At 36.4% G+C, this 18,602-nt stretch overlaps 1 protein-coding gene across 1 annotated transcript in view; it reads left to right on the forward strand.

Moving 5' to 3' along the window:
* LOC119834811 (nuclear receptor-binding protein homolog) overlaps window positions 1-18,602 on the forward strand; it is a 52,516-nt gene that overhangs the window by 32,171 nt on the left and 1,743 nt on the right. Inside the window, exons 2-8 of the mRNA XM_038359322.1 lie at window positions 14,776-15,000; window positions 16,511-16,641; window positions 16,721-16,899; window positions 17,233-17,407; window positions 17,527-17,645; window positions 18,241-18,388; window positions 18,580-18,601. Of these exons, the coding sequence (XP_038215250.1) occupies window positions 14,776-15,000; window positions 16,511-16,641; window positions 16,721-16,899; window positions 17,233-17,407; window positions 17,527-17,645; window positions 18,241-18,388; window positions 18,580-18,601 (999 nt within the window). The remainder of the gene's footprint in view (window positions 1-14,775; window positions 15,001-16,510; window positions 16,642-16,720; window positions 16,900-17,232; window positions 17,408-17,526; window positions 17,646-18,240; window positions 18,389-18,579; window position 18,602) is intronic.

Raw genomic sequence — 18,602 nt, forward strand, 5'->3', positions numbered from 1 at the left:
AGTATCCCTTAGTCGCCTCTTACGACACCCACGGGAGGAAATGGGGAGGTGCTATTCTTAAACCGGCACCCCACGGTCCAAACCGGCACCCCACGGTCCAAACCGGCACCCCACGGTCCAATCAATAAGTGTGAAGTGTTAATGTACTTGTTATAAATTAGGAATGTGTAATTGTTGTTTCCTGATTGTTGTTATATATGTTACGTTATATTGTTTTATTAGTTTTGCGGTTACTCAATAGCAATAAGGAAAGAAAATAAATATGTACACGTACCCTTACAATAATTAAACCTTCCGTAGAACTTTACTTATGTATGTATGTAATGTTCTTACATCTAACTACCTAAACTACTGCACCGATTTAGATAAAAATTGGTACAAGCACAGGGATCGTTCTTGTACCAATATAGGACATGTGAGGTTTTGCCAGTTGTTTTGTTCGTGGATAAAACCATGGAGCTCAGCTAGACTCTATGTCCCACCTAACTAACCGGTTCTGTTATCCAGCCGTATCGATTAATATTTAACAAAGGCGTTTCGTTTAAGAAAACTTAATTAAACGCCGCCGTTTAATATAGCGTCCAAGTTATTAAGAAAACAGCTGATTGATTGAACAACGCCTATCATTCAGATTGTTACTTAAACGGTGCCGTTTAATAAAGAGCCTGTGTTATTAATGAAACGATTGTTTTATCCAATTATCTGCAACGCACATGTTATTATAATTGAACCGATAACATGATCATACATTGGGACGGTTTTCGTACATCCACATTGTGTAAGATGAAAATTCAAAGTGCATGTTATAAATACTGCGTCTACAAATCCAATAGATATGTAGGTACGCAAGGCCCGATATACACGTTACGTAAACTATCTTATAATGAAGCCTTACAGGCGTCAATATAAAGCAAAAAGTATTTAATGCCATTTACACAGCGATGACATTGTGTCATGGATGTTTTACACGCTCACGTTACACACAAAAAGCTCCTCAGGAGACTATCAATTTGAGCCAATTAAAATGTCTTTCAACTGCTACCGATAAAAGAGTCGTTTGTCTGTTTTATTCGTTCAATGATAACTTTTGTGTGGGTATAAGTTAAACGTTGGCGCCATAATTAAGTAATTTATTTATCGGGAGATTGTTGCTTTCTCGTAGACTTTTTTATCCCCATTTAATGGCTTTTATAACAAAGAGTAACGAACACGTGCTTTTCTCTATGAGGATTCGTTAATTCAACAAAATTCGTTCATCACGCCATGCGTGAAAACCTTATTAGACTAGACTTATTAGACTAAACCAGACGAAGTGATACATGCTTTGTTATTTAGAATAATAGTAACACTTGAATATACATTTTTATTTAATATTGTAACCCGCGGCTTTACTCGCGTGGTACCCGGCTTAAATAAATAAATAAATACAATCGTTTATTTAGCCAAAATATTAGTCCAGACTATAATCTTTGTACCAAATTTCATACAGATCCCAACAGAGGTTTTTGCGTGAAATTGCGTGAACTCTCGGTACTTTTAACCCTGGTTTAACCAATACGAACCATTGTAGCGAGTCGTAATTCGACAGTCCAATATACATATGTGTTACATTCAAAACTCATTCCTGATCCAAACCCATATCTGACTACGAAAATCAGTCAACAGTGGTATTGGCCGGCAATGAGTTTTGACTGTAGCCTAGCACATACACGGAGATGTAAATAAAAAAATTAACGACATCTCGCAGTGGACACACTAATGCGGTACATACCTACTTACTAATTATGTTTATAGACTACAGAGAGACGACACGTCTGTCGATATTCTTCCGGGGACCGCGCGATATGTTCATTTGCACTTCAATGTAAATATATGATAAACGTTGTGTTTATTTTGTAAGTATTTCATTTGTAATATGAATAAATTGTATGCTGTTTTGTTTGTTAATTATAGTAAGCAATTGACTTTTTTAGGGTTCCGCACCCAAATCAAAACGCAACAAGACTTCGTTGGCCGTCTGTTTGTCCATCAATCAGGCTTTACCTCACGAACCGTCATAGTTATGCAGTTGAAATTTTCAGAATGCAATGGTTAGCAATTATTCAAATATATCAATCAAATGTAATCACGCACATAAAATATAATTAATACCATTTAATAAAGAAGACTTGTCTGGGTAGATTTCAATAGCTTAGCTCTCAACTTATTATTCCAAGCAAAGTTGGGTTGGTTGGCTTGTTTCAAATAAACACGCTAATTGCATTCATAGAAATATGTTAATTGGCAGACGGTGCGCGTCAATTTTCCAAACCTTATCGCCACAAGTAATTGCCACACGCTACGATACTTTATTGAATACCGACACGTGCTGTATCCCACTGCTCGGTTGTGACGTGCTAATGGAAATGCACAAAATCAGAGAAATCCGTTAATAGACAGTTTTCATCCTTTCTATACTCTTTCTGACTTATAGAAATTAAGAGGTTTCCTAATTTGTAATTAGTCTGAATGGAGAAATAAGTTCGATGAATGATTTACATGATTACATTCTCGTACTTATGATGTTGTGTTAACAAATCATCAAATTGAGAATATCTACAAGTTACAATGTTATAGTCGAGTGTGTTTTATTTGTAAAGTTAAACAAAAACCATGATTTCATTAACACGTTATATTGTATTGTGTAAAGGTGAAGAAATCGCGCGGTTACGATCGACCGTCAATATTTGATGTAACACGTTGGTATTAACGTACCTGAATAGATAGACTGGTGTCTGCATATGTATGCATAGTTAACGCAATATATTTCCTGTTTGTATCTAGTGATTTTTCATAAAATACAAAAACAAAATACTGAACAACACTATCCATGCCACGCTTTAGAAATACGTAAATAATGTTTATTCCAATAGATGAACTTTAAATAGTTGCAGTCGTGTTGAATCGACATTCAATACCAGCGATAAAAGTAAAAACGCTAGTCTATAGAAAAACGTAAGCGGAAAAACATACTGATAGCAATTAGATATATATGATACGACCACTCGGAGGTTTTTCCAATGATCAATATTCATTGAGCACGCGACGTGAATAATTAAATCAATTGATTTCTTCCCCTTTAATCTCGTCCGCTTGTATGGTGGAAATTTTCGTTTATACACACAGTGGCCCACCCAGTGCTGTTTCCCCACATAGTCATCCCCCGCTCCTACGCCCACAACAAACCAAATCAGATTACCGTCTGCACAAATACATCTGATAGTTACAGTAAATATAAGATATTCACCTTAATCCCTATACAAATATTTAAATATTTTCTATAGATATACCAAGTCAATAAGCTTACTTCAGTATAGCAAAAATGTCCGTATCAATAAATCAGAAGATGAGATTTTCCAAGAAAACAGGGATCTCGAGCGCTTAAAAACGCATGCGTAATCCACTGAGTGGTCAACTCGGAAATATAATCCTACTCATCGCTGGAAAACATCGAAGCTACCCTCCTTCCATCCACTATATCCGTTTGTAATACGTTATAAATAGATTTTGAATTATTCGCATGAAATGGAATCATGTTTTAAATTTATTTGGTTTTGGTTAGAAAATATGACTGCGAATGTTCGTTTCGTAGGTCGATAGGATTAGGACAAGAAAACTGTTTATTGAGTTTGTGCTAAACAGTATTCGATCTAAAATATAGTGTTACGAGTGTTTATGGGCGGTGGTGACCATTTTACATCAGGTGGCCCATCTGCTCCTTTGCTTGCTCTGCCATAAAAAAAGTTAAATTTTATTGAAACTAGTGCAACCTGTAATACTCACAAGAGACATATTACAAATTGAAGAGTAGTCCTTTGAAAAGTCGATTGTATGTCCTGCAATAACTAATTCAATAGGATCTTCGAGTACATTGTGCGAGTAAGCTAGGAACGGCCGGGCCGGCCGCTTTATTTTGTTTCAAGTTGTTCCGCCAAGAATAACTTGCTGCAAAATGTTTGTTGCCTTTAATGGATCTATTGTCGTCTCGCAACGACTCTTTATTTACACATCTGCTATAAATAATTTTTTATCATTATACAATGCGGCCTGAATTTTATAATAAGTACTCTATATCGCCATCTCGAGCATCTCGAACTCAGACTCGAAACATTTATTTATTCAATTAGGTTTATAATTCTTTGTTTACATATCGACAATCATTGGTCTGTCTTAAAATATAGTTTCTAATACTTTTATATTATAGAGCACACACGCAAAAAGTATATCTACGTATAAAAATCGTTCTTCAAAGGAAGCTATTTCGTACGTCGCTTTGTTATTCAATTCAGGAACTTCGTAAAATAATACAAGCTTTATTCAAATGATTACAGCTCCGCAGATGCCATTTGGCGCAGCTGTGTGTGCGGTTTTTGTGGAATCTAAAACAATTATGTCACTTTCGCCCGCGGGATCACGCGATGCTTATCTGATTTATCAGTGCGCGCCAGACCGACGGATAGCGATTCGATATAGCCAACATCGTGTATAGTTACTAGTTAGTTTGCTCTTATTGTCGAGTATTTGTGGCGATTGTCACGCTCGCAGAAATGTTTCGACGGAAGCTATCTCAGCCGTTGAATGGTGCTGTCGTCTCGAGAATATCGAAGAGTTGAGCTGCGAGACAAGCAAGTGGAAATACGTTAGTAGATTGAATGTATGCTTTTGATGCTAATTGTACGTTGATTTTCTTTTAAGCGTAATTTTCTTATTAACGTAATTTCTAAATCCTTCCGAGAGTAACAACTATAAAATCATGCCCTTATTAAATCTGTTCGCATACATTTTAATTCAAATCTTGTTGAAAAACTGTACTTGAAAAGAAACATAATTTCTGTTCGATAATTTTCTCGTATGAAATGGATGCAAGATGCAAGGCAATGCGTCATCGTTGATTAGAGTACACGTAAACTAAACGAATTACTGGAGGTATTAATCATCGCGCGACGTAGGCGGAATTGACAAAGTGTAGAATTTTCCAGAAAATCTCATGAGCGTATTTACGACTCGTGGATGCTTTTATCGCTTAGCAGAAAATTGTAAATTTCACACTTTAAATGTCAATGTTTAATATTAATTTATTTGAAGGTACGGAAAAATTCTGTACTTGAAAATATGATATTGAATTTAATGTAACGCAATATCCACCCAGTACCTTCCATTATGGTATTCTTCGGATAACCTGAGACCTGTTTCATTGGAACATTACTTAGCCGCTAATAGCAGTCACATTTATCACATAAAAGCCTCCCACTAAGATCTGTGCACAATGGCGCGGCTGTTACGTTTAATGTTCCATGAGCTGGTTCATCTGACACCTGCTACGTCGCGCGGTTTCACCTGTACGCACCAACGCTCGACTTCAGGATGAATGTGTTTTGGATATCCATCACAAACCACATGCGGTCACGATGCTGGAGAAATTGATTTTATCGATTTGTGATCACTCTGCAATGAGTATCGTTAGCCATGACGTATATACTACCTACGTCTGGCAATAAGTACTTGTACTTTGCTAGATAATAAAGAACACATGTATATATATATTTACTATTTTGTGACAATGTTTCTTTCGTTGCTATTAAAAATAAATGGTTATGTTTTTAGACTTTAAACTCGAAAGTATTATTGGAACAAGGATAGCAGGATTGCGGAGGCGGTTTTATATGGGCCATTTCGTCGCCACCACATCAAAGGTAGAACGAAATTCCAGGCCTCGGCGAACAGCCATTACCATAAAGTTAACGTTTTCAAAATAGTGGTTTTAAAGTGGTCAGGCGTTAGAGTGCATAGGCGCTTGGATTGGTGCCAGAGCATTGTCGGCAGTCGCGAATACTGCGCCGGCGCAGGGTCGACGACACCGGACGCGATAGGAGAGGGAAATTGAAATGGACACTATTATCTAAATATCCATTGCAGTTTAAACTGTAGCTATGCAACTGTCTGTTGTACGATCGGGCCATTCACTTGTAATTGGTTGCCATTTATGGACACTAAAAGTCACTTGTGTGTCTAAAGATTTCAATTGAATCACTCCACACTCGGTTGACAATATTACCTAAATTCAAAATCTGGCGAGCTTGCTAGAAAATTTTTGGAAGTATTTCGGTTTTAAACTGAAAAATAAAACAGAGACATGTAAATGTACACTCTGCGGGTACATAGTACTACAAGTGGAAATAAATCAACATTAATTTCAATTAATATCGTGACATTATATTATTGTATTTTTAAATTACCAAAAACTTCGAAGGATCCTCGTTGGGTCACTAGGGCGAAGATGCGAGTCGTTACGTCTAATTTATCATATTGTTATTTATGACTGTATTTTGTTTATTTACAACTGTTCTTACTTTAAAAGGGAAAAATACACATTTGAAGCATTGCATAATCTGTAGCGTACTATAAAATTGTGTGGGTGGCGCCAAAGCCCTTATCTCTTTGGCAGTATGACAAAAATGTTCAAAACAAACATAAATATCGAACTTGCTAGAAATTTTACATTTTTCTCAAAATAATCATAGAGTACTTGATGCACTCACTGCGTCGCGTTATATGAAATAATTGTTTCATACGTGCCGCAGCCACTACAAAAATATTTAAGTATAAAAAATCATGTTTTAGTCATTTGATTGGATTGCAACAATTGTAAAATATTATAACCTAATTTACTCGTATAAAAATACTAATAAAATACGGATAACATTCTAAATAAACGACTGGTAGTTAAACAAGTGTGGGTATTTTTCAATCAAGCCAATTGAATTAGAAAATTGCCCTGATTCGTAGCCGACAGCGAACCGGAAAATCCGCCCCAAGTATTGACGTATGCCATTCCAGCGTCTAGGCGAAGCCAACCAAAAGCCATTCGGCTGCGAAATAAAACCAGGGTCGCGACATTGACCTTGATCGCGATTGACTGCCCCCGGGAGGCACCGGGAGCGGGCTATTCCTATCAGTGACGTCACGGCGTGGTCATCGCTGACGCGGGCTCCAACCGGCAGGCCCATTACATCAGGGAAATAGACAGCAATGATTGATCTTGATCAATGTTACACTTCGTCGTGGATTAGCTGTTAATCGGAACTCTGTAATATTGAATACTATTTTCAAGCTTTACAACTAATTTGAATCTAAACCACATGGTTTAGCTAAACATGGTCATATGTTTTGTATTTTCGTTTTGAGAAATGGAGTAACGTGTTCCGTTATGTCACATCAGTGTTGAATTTTATTCGTGTGAGTTCGACATTTATTTTATTTTATTTACGACGGTGATCTGTTCAGCTAGAATTTAACATTTGTATTTATTCGTATCGGCATCGAAATCATCCTTTGTGTAGTAATGCTTGCTCAAACATTTACTTTTGTGCATAAAGAGTTTTTTGTGCTTCGGAAACCTAGAAAATCTTGTTGTTTTACTCTCGGTACAAATTACTGTTGTAATTTACGTTGCTTTTAAAATCGTGTGATCTTGTCGGATCTCGAGACCTTGACCGGGAATCAGAACTTGAGTAATTGAAAATAAGAAACTTGGCCCGAGCGGCTGCTTTTAAATTAATTCACCAAAACGTTGCTGAAAACTGTGTATCATCATAAATGCATATCATTATGGAACGCTTTAAAAGCATTCGCTTTAAATGTATTTAAATATGTACAAATGTAATCAGGATGTTTACAGAAGCGGCTCGAGATTGAATCAGCTATCTCACTTGTCTATCCACTACTACACGCTGTGGAAATGACTCGAGCGTTTATTTATTTACCTTTAAAATAATATAAATGAAAAGCTTACTCGATTGAGTGTTACGAATTCGTATTTCCTATTTACCATTTGGTATTCTTACCATGTGTTGATGTAATTTGAACGATTCGAAAAACATTGCGATACTGTCACATTTACACATATTGCTTTTGATAATTTTAGTTATTTCTGTACCACTATTTTATCCACTATTATTTATACAGTCATCGACTGAATTGTACAGAATATATTCATGGGCAATTCGCGTAAACATAACGTGCAGAACGTAAACATTCATTTCATTAGAATTCTTCGAAAGCCGAATTTTATGGCATGTACCATGTTATCGTTGGTTTAAATAATGCCCTCTATTACCTACCTTACCTTGTATACTCAATCAATTCGCTTTCAACGATTCAACGTGCGCTAGGACAATTTCGAAGGTCACGTCGCGTTACTTCCACACGGCTCAACATCCGTATCATAAATCAATCGCAGCGGATTCTTTTTGCGCACAATATAACAGAGTAACACCAAGGTGAATATCACAACCTTTTACGCGAGCGAACTACATAACATTTTGACACCTGCCCTTTGATATATTATGGAGCAATAAATCTTTTGTCGTCTTACGCTCTCTTAGACGATTCGTATGCACACATTCCATTTGATTTCACGCATAAACGTATATTTTAAAAGATACACATAAATCGCGCTTCATTATTAACATTTTAGTCATCTTTACTTTTGCAAGTGAATAAAGACAGAACAGATTTTTCAATGATTTAATCTTCTGTTAATATATAAATTTACAATAAACCAAAAAAAGTGCATTGAGTTACATCGTGCTATAATTCAAAATTAATTCTATATATAGTGTTATTATATATATAGTATATATATATATATATACATATATATATATATATATATATATATATATATATATATATATATATATATATATATATATATATATATATATATATATATATATATATATATATATATATATATATATATATATATATATATATATATATATATATATATATATATATATATATATATATAATCCCATAAATTGGGTCTGCTACTGTTTTAGCGTATAATGAGTGAGCGAGCTGGAGACCCATTTTTCATTCCAGTCCACTACTTATTTTCATCGACTACCATTTCCTTATCCCCTCCTCTTTTAAACAACACTTAATTAAAAAAAAACTCTTTTGAAACTACTTATGCAAATTTTCGAACCACCAGCTCATGTGCCCAATGTGATATAAACAAATCTTATTCGTAGAGGTACATTATGTAATTGACAATCGTCTAGTTGCCGATCTCCCACTATATAGGGTCAACATAAAGTGTTTTTATTCTAGTTAAACACATATACACATCATTTCTCGCACAATCCATTCATAAATTCAATTTGTGGAAACATTTTTATGTCATCCTTAATTACAGCATAACATTTGATGTACACAGCATCGATAAATCGATATGTTTCCTAAAATACCATTACGTCTATAAGACATCGCAGTAAAAAAGAGGTTTCGATCAAACGTTACACCAAAGCTAGCCTTGAGTGTATGTTAGTATTGTGTATAGGAAGTTGTTATGTTTTTAAGATAAATCGATTAATTAATTCGGGCCGTATGTGACAGTAGGTATGTTATATGTATTATAATTAATACCACCATTGAGACATTCCTTTGACTTGATACTGGTTTGTGCAAATTAAGTAACGAGGTATTAAAACTTTACGCTCCAACTCCTCCGACGAGTAAACATTGATTAATGTAAAGTATATACATATTTTTCTATATTGGTAAGTGTATTAATGCGCGTTGTTTAAGTAAACATAGATTACGTATTTGTCCATAAACTGCGTATTTGTATACAGTTTTAATAATATAGCTGTTTATACTCAGCTATAAATTTCTAGCTGGGGCTCGCGGTTTTACCTACGTAGTACCTGATGTTATATGGCCTATAGCCTTCTTCAATAAAGAAATATTTTAAATCGCTCCTGAGATCAGCGCGTTCAACCAATCTAACAAACTCTTCAGCTTTGTAATACTAGTATAGATAGATCCGTTCGCAGGTGTACCGGTGGCCACTCAATGAACTTGGCCCCAGTTATACTTCAAGTCACTAACGTCCGCGTCCTCGCAAGGCCACTCGCCGTCCGCTTCCGCAATCGACGGAGAGTAAACAAAATTGTGCGCACAAGCGTATTGTTTTACATTTCACGTGACGTGTCGTCACGTCGTGACGTCACACGCTGCATTGCGCACTGCACTCGGTGTTAACGAACCCTGCGCGTGCGCCGATAGTGTTATCTTAATTGCAAATGTTGAGTGCATTCTTTAATTGCAATATACGATATAGGGCTATGGTATAAATCTTAAGTCTTTCCAGTTTCCACTTGCATCGCGATATATTTATGTTCCTTGTCTTAAGAAAATGTTGTAAGTGTAATAGACATAATATGTATACAGCTTTTAAGCTGTATTGTCTTTAAAAGGTTAGCAATGCGAGCCAGCGTAAATGTCGCGTTTGTTGAGGTAACAGTAAAAGTCATCCTAACGTACTTCATGTAGCTACATAACTTGAAGTCGGTTATATGAACTAGTCTTGAACGTGGATAACTTTCGTACCATCGATATCTATCCACTCTAAACCCTTTAAAGTTTAGGGGATACAAAGATTTATTTTCAAACTCAACGTCAATTATTTTTATTCAATTAGACTTATTTTGAGACGTCATAACACTACTTTCTCAATAGTCTTCAAAATCCAGTGAATAAAACGATTACGTATCTTTAATTAAAGTGTAAAGTGTGTAAGTTTAAAGTGTGTATTCAACACTTATAAATGGGAATTTAATTTTTATTCAAGCTTTATATAACTTTGGTAATAAAGAACTCTTAATTAACCGTAACTCTAAAGAATGAAAGCGGTACAATGTACATTAATTGCAGAATTTCGCATTGAATTCGCAATCAAAAGTGTTTTTTGTTCGATTTAACTTTTACGAGTATTTATAAATCCTTTATTCTGTGTTATTGCTGTAATACCAAAACACCGATGCTGGTAAGTTAAAATTTATTATAAATGTCAATGTTTATGTAATAATTTAACTTTTTCATTAATTTTGGGAATTCGATATCGGGGTAAAAAATCCAATATTAAAAAAAAAACGCTTCTGCACTGAGAGCAAAACTCAAAACGGTTTCATTCGTAAGTTTGTTTTAAAATACTATAGTAATAGGTTAATTATAGTTAAATACATATACGTCTACTTACTTACTACTTATGTATTCTAGTAAACTATAATAAGATGATCACATTCATTGGAGCTGACGAGCTCACATCTCTCTCAATATCTTCGCGCATGAGTGGAACTTTGACGCCTAATTCTTGGCTTCCTTTCCTCGTCAGGTCGTCAATCACTCGGCGGCGCGAACGGTGAATTGAATTAAATGTAATATGAAAACAATAAGTCTTATCGCTAACAATACGTACATACCCATATGGTAATCATACACACGGGCGTAGTTACAAGTGAACGAACTTAGCACGTGCGATGATAACTTATTGCAATGTTTATGTGTTTTCATAGTAAAGTGTTTATAGTTTCCTCACGTATTATTACAACTGTTTTAGTTTAGGAGCAAATCTGAGGACGAATTTAGAGGATTTTTGTTTTTGAACATTCCAACAAGCTGATGCTTAATGATATTGTTATTGTGGAATGTTTTATCAAATATACACACTTGAACCCTTAAGATAATTCTGCTGTTCTCTTTATGAGCAGCCCGTGATTCCGTGTAATACTGATGAGTACATGTGAAAAGGCGAAACTTTTAACGGCCTATTACTAAAATAGAATGAGTTAGTAACGAGGCTGCCCTGGAGTGGATTGGAGAGTATTACGTAAAATTCCAGCGGAGTATATAGCTAGCTATAGCTATAGCTAGTATGTTAGGTAGGTTGTTTTTGTCAATCCAGGTATAGTGAAGACCCTTTTTTTTTATGTCACAGTCGACAATGGAGCTGGTGGGTCGCCTGATGGTAAGCGCTACCACCGCCCATGAACATTTGAAGAGGCGTAAGGTCAATTGCAGACCTTTCGCCTCTCAAATGGATTGTCGACTTTAATTGGATAGGGATTAGGAAAGGATTGATGAGAGGAATAAAGGAAAGGACTAGGAAGGGTAAGGAAAAGGATATGGGCCTCCGGCTCCCCCACTCACCGTACGAAACACAATAGCAAGCTATTATTTCACGCCGGTTTTCTGTGGGGGTGTGGTACTTCCCCGGTGCGAGCTGGCCCAATTCGTGCCGAAGCGTGCTCGACTCCCACAATAAAACCCTTGTCCCGTTAGTAGGTAATGGGGCAAATGATATACATTTGTTTCACTCAACCATTCTTTTTATGGATCAGCCTTCTGTGTTCTGCCGGACTTAGACTTTGTTTAGGTGAGTCCCCATCGGGAATCAATCCTCGATTGTATGCTCACGCGTAAATCACTGTACCGAGGAGGATGTAAACAATGTAGGTACTTTCCAAAAATATCGATTACGCTAACTACTCGTAGAATTCTGAAAATATGACTGCTATGAATGAGGCGATATATACGTATATATATGTCTGCCAAACAAAATGTACAATGTTGTTGTACAATTCTATGGGTTACGTAGCGATAAATTTACAATTTCACATACTTCTCTTCGTAATACGTACGCACGTAGTTTGTGCTGGTAATTGTTAATCACCCGTTCGCAAGCGCGAATTGTTAGATTTGATGAAACCATGCTATATTATATGCGTATATGTATGCATATAGAATAATAAATAGTATCGTTATACACATATTGAATGGTGAGATGTTTAAAATCTCTAGAGTAGACGGGTTCGTAATTTCGTTAGTCACACAATTTATTTAGAGTTCGTTATTTTATTTATATTTCCGATTATATTTGTTCTACTGAATATCTATATATACTATGTTAGGTTTATATTTTTATGTGATGAAAAAAAAACTAAAAAAGCACAAATGATATGCAAGTTAATTGTTTCACAGATAATACGTAAGGTAAAATATTTAATCCCGGGTGATCCTAATCAAGATAAACTCATGAATTATTGTTTTATTTAAAGTGAGTCAAAGTCGGTTCTAATGGAGTTGGTAACACACAAATATACAAACATACACAGGCGAAATCAAAGAGGGTTAGCAAAAAAGCTTGTGTGTATTTTCATTTCTTTGGATATTTATCCCAATTTATTCCCAGCTAAGACGTGGCGGTTAGTGATTTTATGAGTATATGTTTAAATATTTAACTAGATTATACACAATACCTAAAAAAACATATAAATTCAAATATGAAATTATTTCAATATATTAGGTGGCACTCACCCGGCGTGCTCTCTATTCTATATATCACGTGCGTTCGAAGCGGTTCTAATTAACACGATTCCTATTGAAATACTATTTGATGTATGTTATTATAAAGCTCATTAGAATGCAGCACGCGCAGCCACGGAGCCTATTAAAGTTCAATAAATCCACTGATTGTACTCTATTGCGTGTATACGAGACGCGAGGTTACGTCGCAGGAACGTTGAGACCGTAGGCTCGGCGCCAAGTTCACGATCGTGACATAGACCCTTTCAAATAAAAATTATGATATTTAGGTCTATAATCGAATGCGGCCTTGACTCTAATAAAACATCAAGGTAAACTGGAAATCTTTATAAGTTCGATTGTCCAAATGACGGTGAAACATCATGAGGAATCCGACACGTGCAAATATCAACAGTTCGATGATATGTGACATCTGTCAACCCACACTTGTGGTGGATTATGACCTCAACCCACATAGCAGGCCCATGTCCCAGCAGTCGGAAAAAGAATGGGCTGATGATTATGTGATATTAAGGCCGATTTCTTTTGAACATGACGGACTGACATGATGTCTATATTGAACAGAAATAACTTACTAATATTACTTGGAATATGAGTGAAGAATTCTGAATGAACTAGTTCGAGATTAGATATAAAATATTCAATACGTCTCTTTCAGGAACTCCTAGAAGCATAATTTAAAACTTCAATATAGATTCATACGGTACTCTCCATGTACAATATATTTGAGTTATATATTAGACGGCTGAAACCACAATCCAGCAAAGTACCTAGAAATCTATAATCTATTATAATGTTATAGGGAGGTAACGATTGTTAGCTTGTAGTCTGCATAATCTGCTTTTGAAGATTCTGCTTGCAATAAAAAGCAATGTTTTTGGGTTATTCACTATATTTTTTTCACGGGTCTTCTTAATATTAAAAAGAGGAAACTTTTGTATTTTGTATGTTTGTAACGTTTTCACGCAAAAACCTGCAACTTCATTGCGTGAGATGGGCTATGTAGCTACCAAGGGCAATGCTGGGGCGAACAGCTAGTCCCCAATAATTCTGCAATAAACGTTGAGTAGGTGACCAATAAAATATGAAACAACACGCAAGGATAACATGATCGGACAGCAATTCACATGGAGCACGGAGACTCAATTGGATGATTGGTCGCGGAAACCACGACAAGCATCAATGATTTGCTATTGTTATCGTTACAGTTTGCTGATGAATATATCAGGCCCAAAGTCACCTTGTCTTTTATTTCAATACAATGGAGTCCTGTTTTCAATTTTATATGTAGTTCGCGGCGTACAAATGATACAAACTGCCAAAGAAGGTATTAGGTGCTCCTTGGATCTACGGATTTCATTATTATTATTGCGAATGTCAAAAAGTAAAAATACGAACTATGTAACAAAATATTTTTATATTTTCAACGTTGCATCACATTATGTATTTAGGAAATTTTATTCTCATTATGCAATTCATTTATTAGTTTAGAAAAATATCACGACAACCCTTCTCCCACGATCGATATTTTTGTTTTACGATTAAACTGTTGTCTTCCAGGTTGAACAGCGCGATGTACCGGGCATCGACTGCGCGCACCTGGCGATGGACACCGAGGAAGGTGTAGAGGTCGTCTGGAATGAGGTGCAGTTCTCAGAACGAAAGAATTTCAAGGCACAAGAGGACAAGATACAAATGGTGTTCGATAATCTTACACGGCTGGAACACCCCAACATCGTCAAGTTCCATCGATACTGGACAGATACCCACAATGACAAACCGAGAGTAAGTTTCTTTTCAATTCTATTTTTTTTTTTGTCATAACGGACAGCTGATCTGGTGGTTCGCCTGCCCATGAACATTCGCAGAGGTAGTGCCTCTGCGAATGCGCTGCTAACTTTAAGGGGAATGAATATGGAATCGATTAGCGATTGGAAAGAAGGAAAGGAGTGGGATGGGTGAGGAAAAGGGAACTATTCCCTACTTTCAGATTTATTTCACACTAGCTACTCGCCCAGGCTCCACCCAGGTTGAAATTATTTAAAGTATTCAAAAGTTATTATCCTGATCTTTCTCAATCTTGAGTTATAAGTTGTATGACTAACATGACTTTCTTACCTATGTAGATTACAATTCACGCTTTATCTAAGCAACAAGCAATTCCATAGAAAAAATTACAAGACATCCTTTATGGCGATTTTAATAAAATTTATAATTTATTTATTTCATGAATGATCCTATGAAGTAAGGTCGACGCCTCCTTGGTACAGTGGTAAACGCGTGAGCGTAGAAATGAGGGGTCCTGGGTTCGATTCCCGGTGGGGACAATAAAAAAAAATGTCTCGGTCTGGCAGGACACAGAAGGCTGATCACCTACTTGTCCATAAAGAAAATCGATCAGTGAAACATATGTATATCATCTGCCCCATACTCCAGTAGGGGTCACGGGACTTTATTTCATGAATAACATGTAATATTTTCTTATTTAACTTTGTTAGTAGAATACGTATGTAGTCATATTCATTTTTAAATTTAATATTTTAATTATCTACAACTCTGTTTCAATTACAGTGTATCACAAGATAAATAAGTTTTACATTTAACTATTTAATTTAATTATTTTAGCAAATTGTCTTCAGGAAATATCAAACCAATTTTATACAGTGTTTTAAAACGAAAATTTTTATCTTTTTTCCGTTTATTACTTTATGTCGGTGTTATTACAACCTTCCGAAGTTGACCGGAATCTTCAATACTCATAAGAATGGTGCGAAAAAAAATGACTTATATATCAAATGAGAAAATATAGAAAAGTAATGGTAAATTTTAGTTACTCTTACGAGAAATCAATTGTAACTCCACAAAGAAAATTTGACAAACAAATTACATTTGCCTTTATTTATAATCTCTTTATTTTTAATTTTAATTTGCTACAGATAATGTTTTGTGAAATTTTCTATAGGATTGCTAGTTCAGGAGATAAAGATAAGGGACCAGAACGCTGACTCCACAATCTTGAACTTGAAGCTTTTTCTGATCCCCCCATAACATCAATCAAATAAAATTACGTCCTCTAAGAAACATAACTATCAACTATATATTTACACAGTAAAGTACCGTGCACCCGAAGTTTCAAAAATGTAAAGAGTAATGTTATATTTTTGTTGCTCTATGAAGTTTTGGTTCTAAGTAAACATACTTAGAATATATTAAAGTAATATACATATTTTTAATTGGCTATAAATGTTGAAAGTCTTTTAATTCGAACTACCAAAAATTGTAATTATATTCACAGGTCATATTTATAACGGAGTACATGTCCTGCGGTTCACTCAAACAGTTCCTGAAACGTACCAAACGAAACGTCAAAAGACTACCTCTGCAAGCCTGGAAACGGTGGTGCACGCAGATCCTGTCTGCTCTCAGGTATGTTCCACTTAAAACCAAGTAAGGTCCCAAAGGCAAGACCAATTAATCGTGTTTCTCACATATCGGTTCTCCCCAGCTACCTCCACGGTTGCGTGCCACCCATAGTCCACGGCAATCTGACTTGCGACACAATCTTCATCCAGCACAATGGGCTGGTAAAGATCGGTTCCGTGGCGCCGGACGCCATCCACCACCACGTGAAGACTTGTCGCGAGAACATGAGGAACATGCACCTCATCGCACCCGAGTACGGATGTAAGTGTGTCTGTTTGAATGGGACAGCTAGAGGGGAGTAACTGTGTTGTTTCCGTTTGTGCATCTCAGCAAAATGCCTCCTATAGCTCCCATTTAATATCTTTAAGTCTCTTGTTCGGTTGCTCCAACAATTATTGTTGAAATAATCTTATTTAAAACGCATTTAAATCAAAATATAAAAAAAATGGTTATTGACCCTAGATTAAATTTTTTCAATCTTCGTCCAGCCTCCCCAGTTTCGAGCGAGGATCGAAAAAGCGTCACTTTTGTTGGATGCATGGACGGAAACTGTAGTCACTTTACGTATTTATTGCAACTTTATTTTCGGATCAGCATCTCAATTGGTGACACCAGCGATGGATATCTACTCGTTCGGCATGTGCGCTCTCGAGACCGCCGCTCTAGAGATTCAGGGAAACGGTGACTCCGGCAGCCACGTCACCGAAGATCACATCGTACGGACCGTTGAGTCGTTGGAGGAGCCCAGGCAGAAGGACTTTATATACAGGTATTTGTCGCTCGCGCGGGTGTAAGTATGGTAAGCTTTCTTGCATGGGTACCTAACTATTTGTGGTCGGCCGCGACTTGCAAGGCTGCGCGCTAACGCCGTCGCCTCTATGCTTCCAGGTGTATTAATAAGGACCCCGCAAAAAGGCCAACGGCAAAGGAGCTCCTCTTCCACCCGTTGCTCTTCGAAGTGCATTCTCTGAAACTCTTGGCGGCGCACACGCTTGTCAATACTAGTGGTGAGTTGGAATCATTTGTTCTCAATCATTCGTTTTACGCTTTTGAAATAAACTTCAAATAAATTATTTATTCGTTATAATAACAAATACTGGCTATCATATAGTTGTGTTAAAACTCAAACTCAAATATTTATTTCTTCAATTAGACTTCTTCTAGAAGTACTTTTGTCACGTCACAATATAGTTTTACCATTAATCACCGGTTCAGGCAGTTTCTACAGAGAAGAGCCGACAACAAAATCTGTAGTTGCTCTTTTAATATAGAGTAAATTTTACATAATATCTACATTATCACATGCCAACGAACTGTCCTGTGTTACTTAAGCGACAACATTTCATAGCTTTTCATCTTCCATATATTTATGAATGCTATTGTTAACTTTCTGAACTAATACATTTTAATATACATTTTAAATTTAGCACAACTAAACTCTTTGATAGTTTGCAGAATTTCATAATAAAGTAAAGTGTTATATGTAAGCATTTGCCTTGGAAAGATCGCAGTTTTCACATGATTTAATCGCATTAATTAACGGTCACACCGTGATACGATTGCACCGTTATGTTAAACATCGCGATGTTTCCACCGTTCCAGCGAACATATCGGAGACGATAACGGACGAGGTGTGCGGCAGCGGCGGCGCGCTCGCGTGGTGCGTGCGCAGCGGCGAGCGGCGCGAGCTCGCCGCGCGCGACCTGCAGCCGCACAACGAGAAGCTCGAGAAGTTCGTCGAGGACGTCAAGTGAGTGCTCACTTTTGACAAACTCTATCGAGATTTAATGTTATTAATATTTATAAATCAAATGTTTGAAAATATTTGTGTTGAATGAAAATGTATTTTATTTTTGAACTAAACATGTAACGCTTGGTGAAAGCAGTAAATCACTCGTTATTATATGAATGAACAATAAAACATTGCGTGGGGGGGCGCAGGTACGGCATCTACCCGCTGACGG

This window comes from Zerene cesonia, chromosome 20 (assembly GCF_012273895.1).
Source record: "Zerene cesonia ecotype Mississippi chromosome 20, Zerene_cesonia_1.1, whole genome shotgun sequence".
Taxonomy (NCBI): domain Eukaryota; kingdom Metazoa; phylum Arthropoda; class Insecta; order Lepidoptera; family Pieridae; genus Zerene; species Zerene cesonia.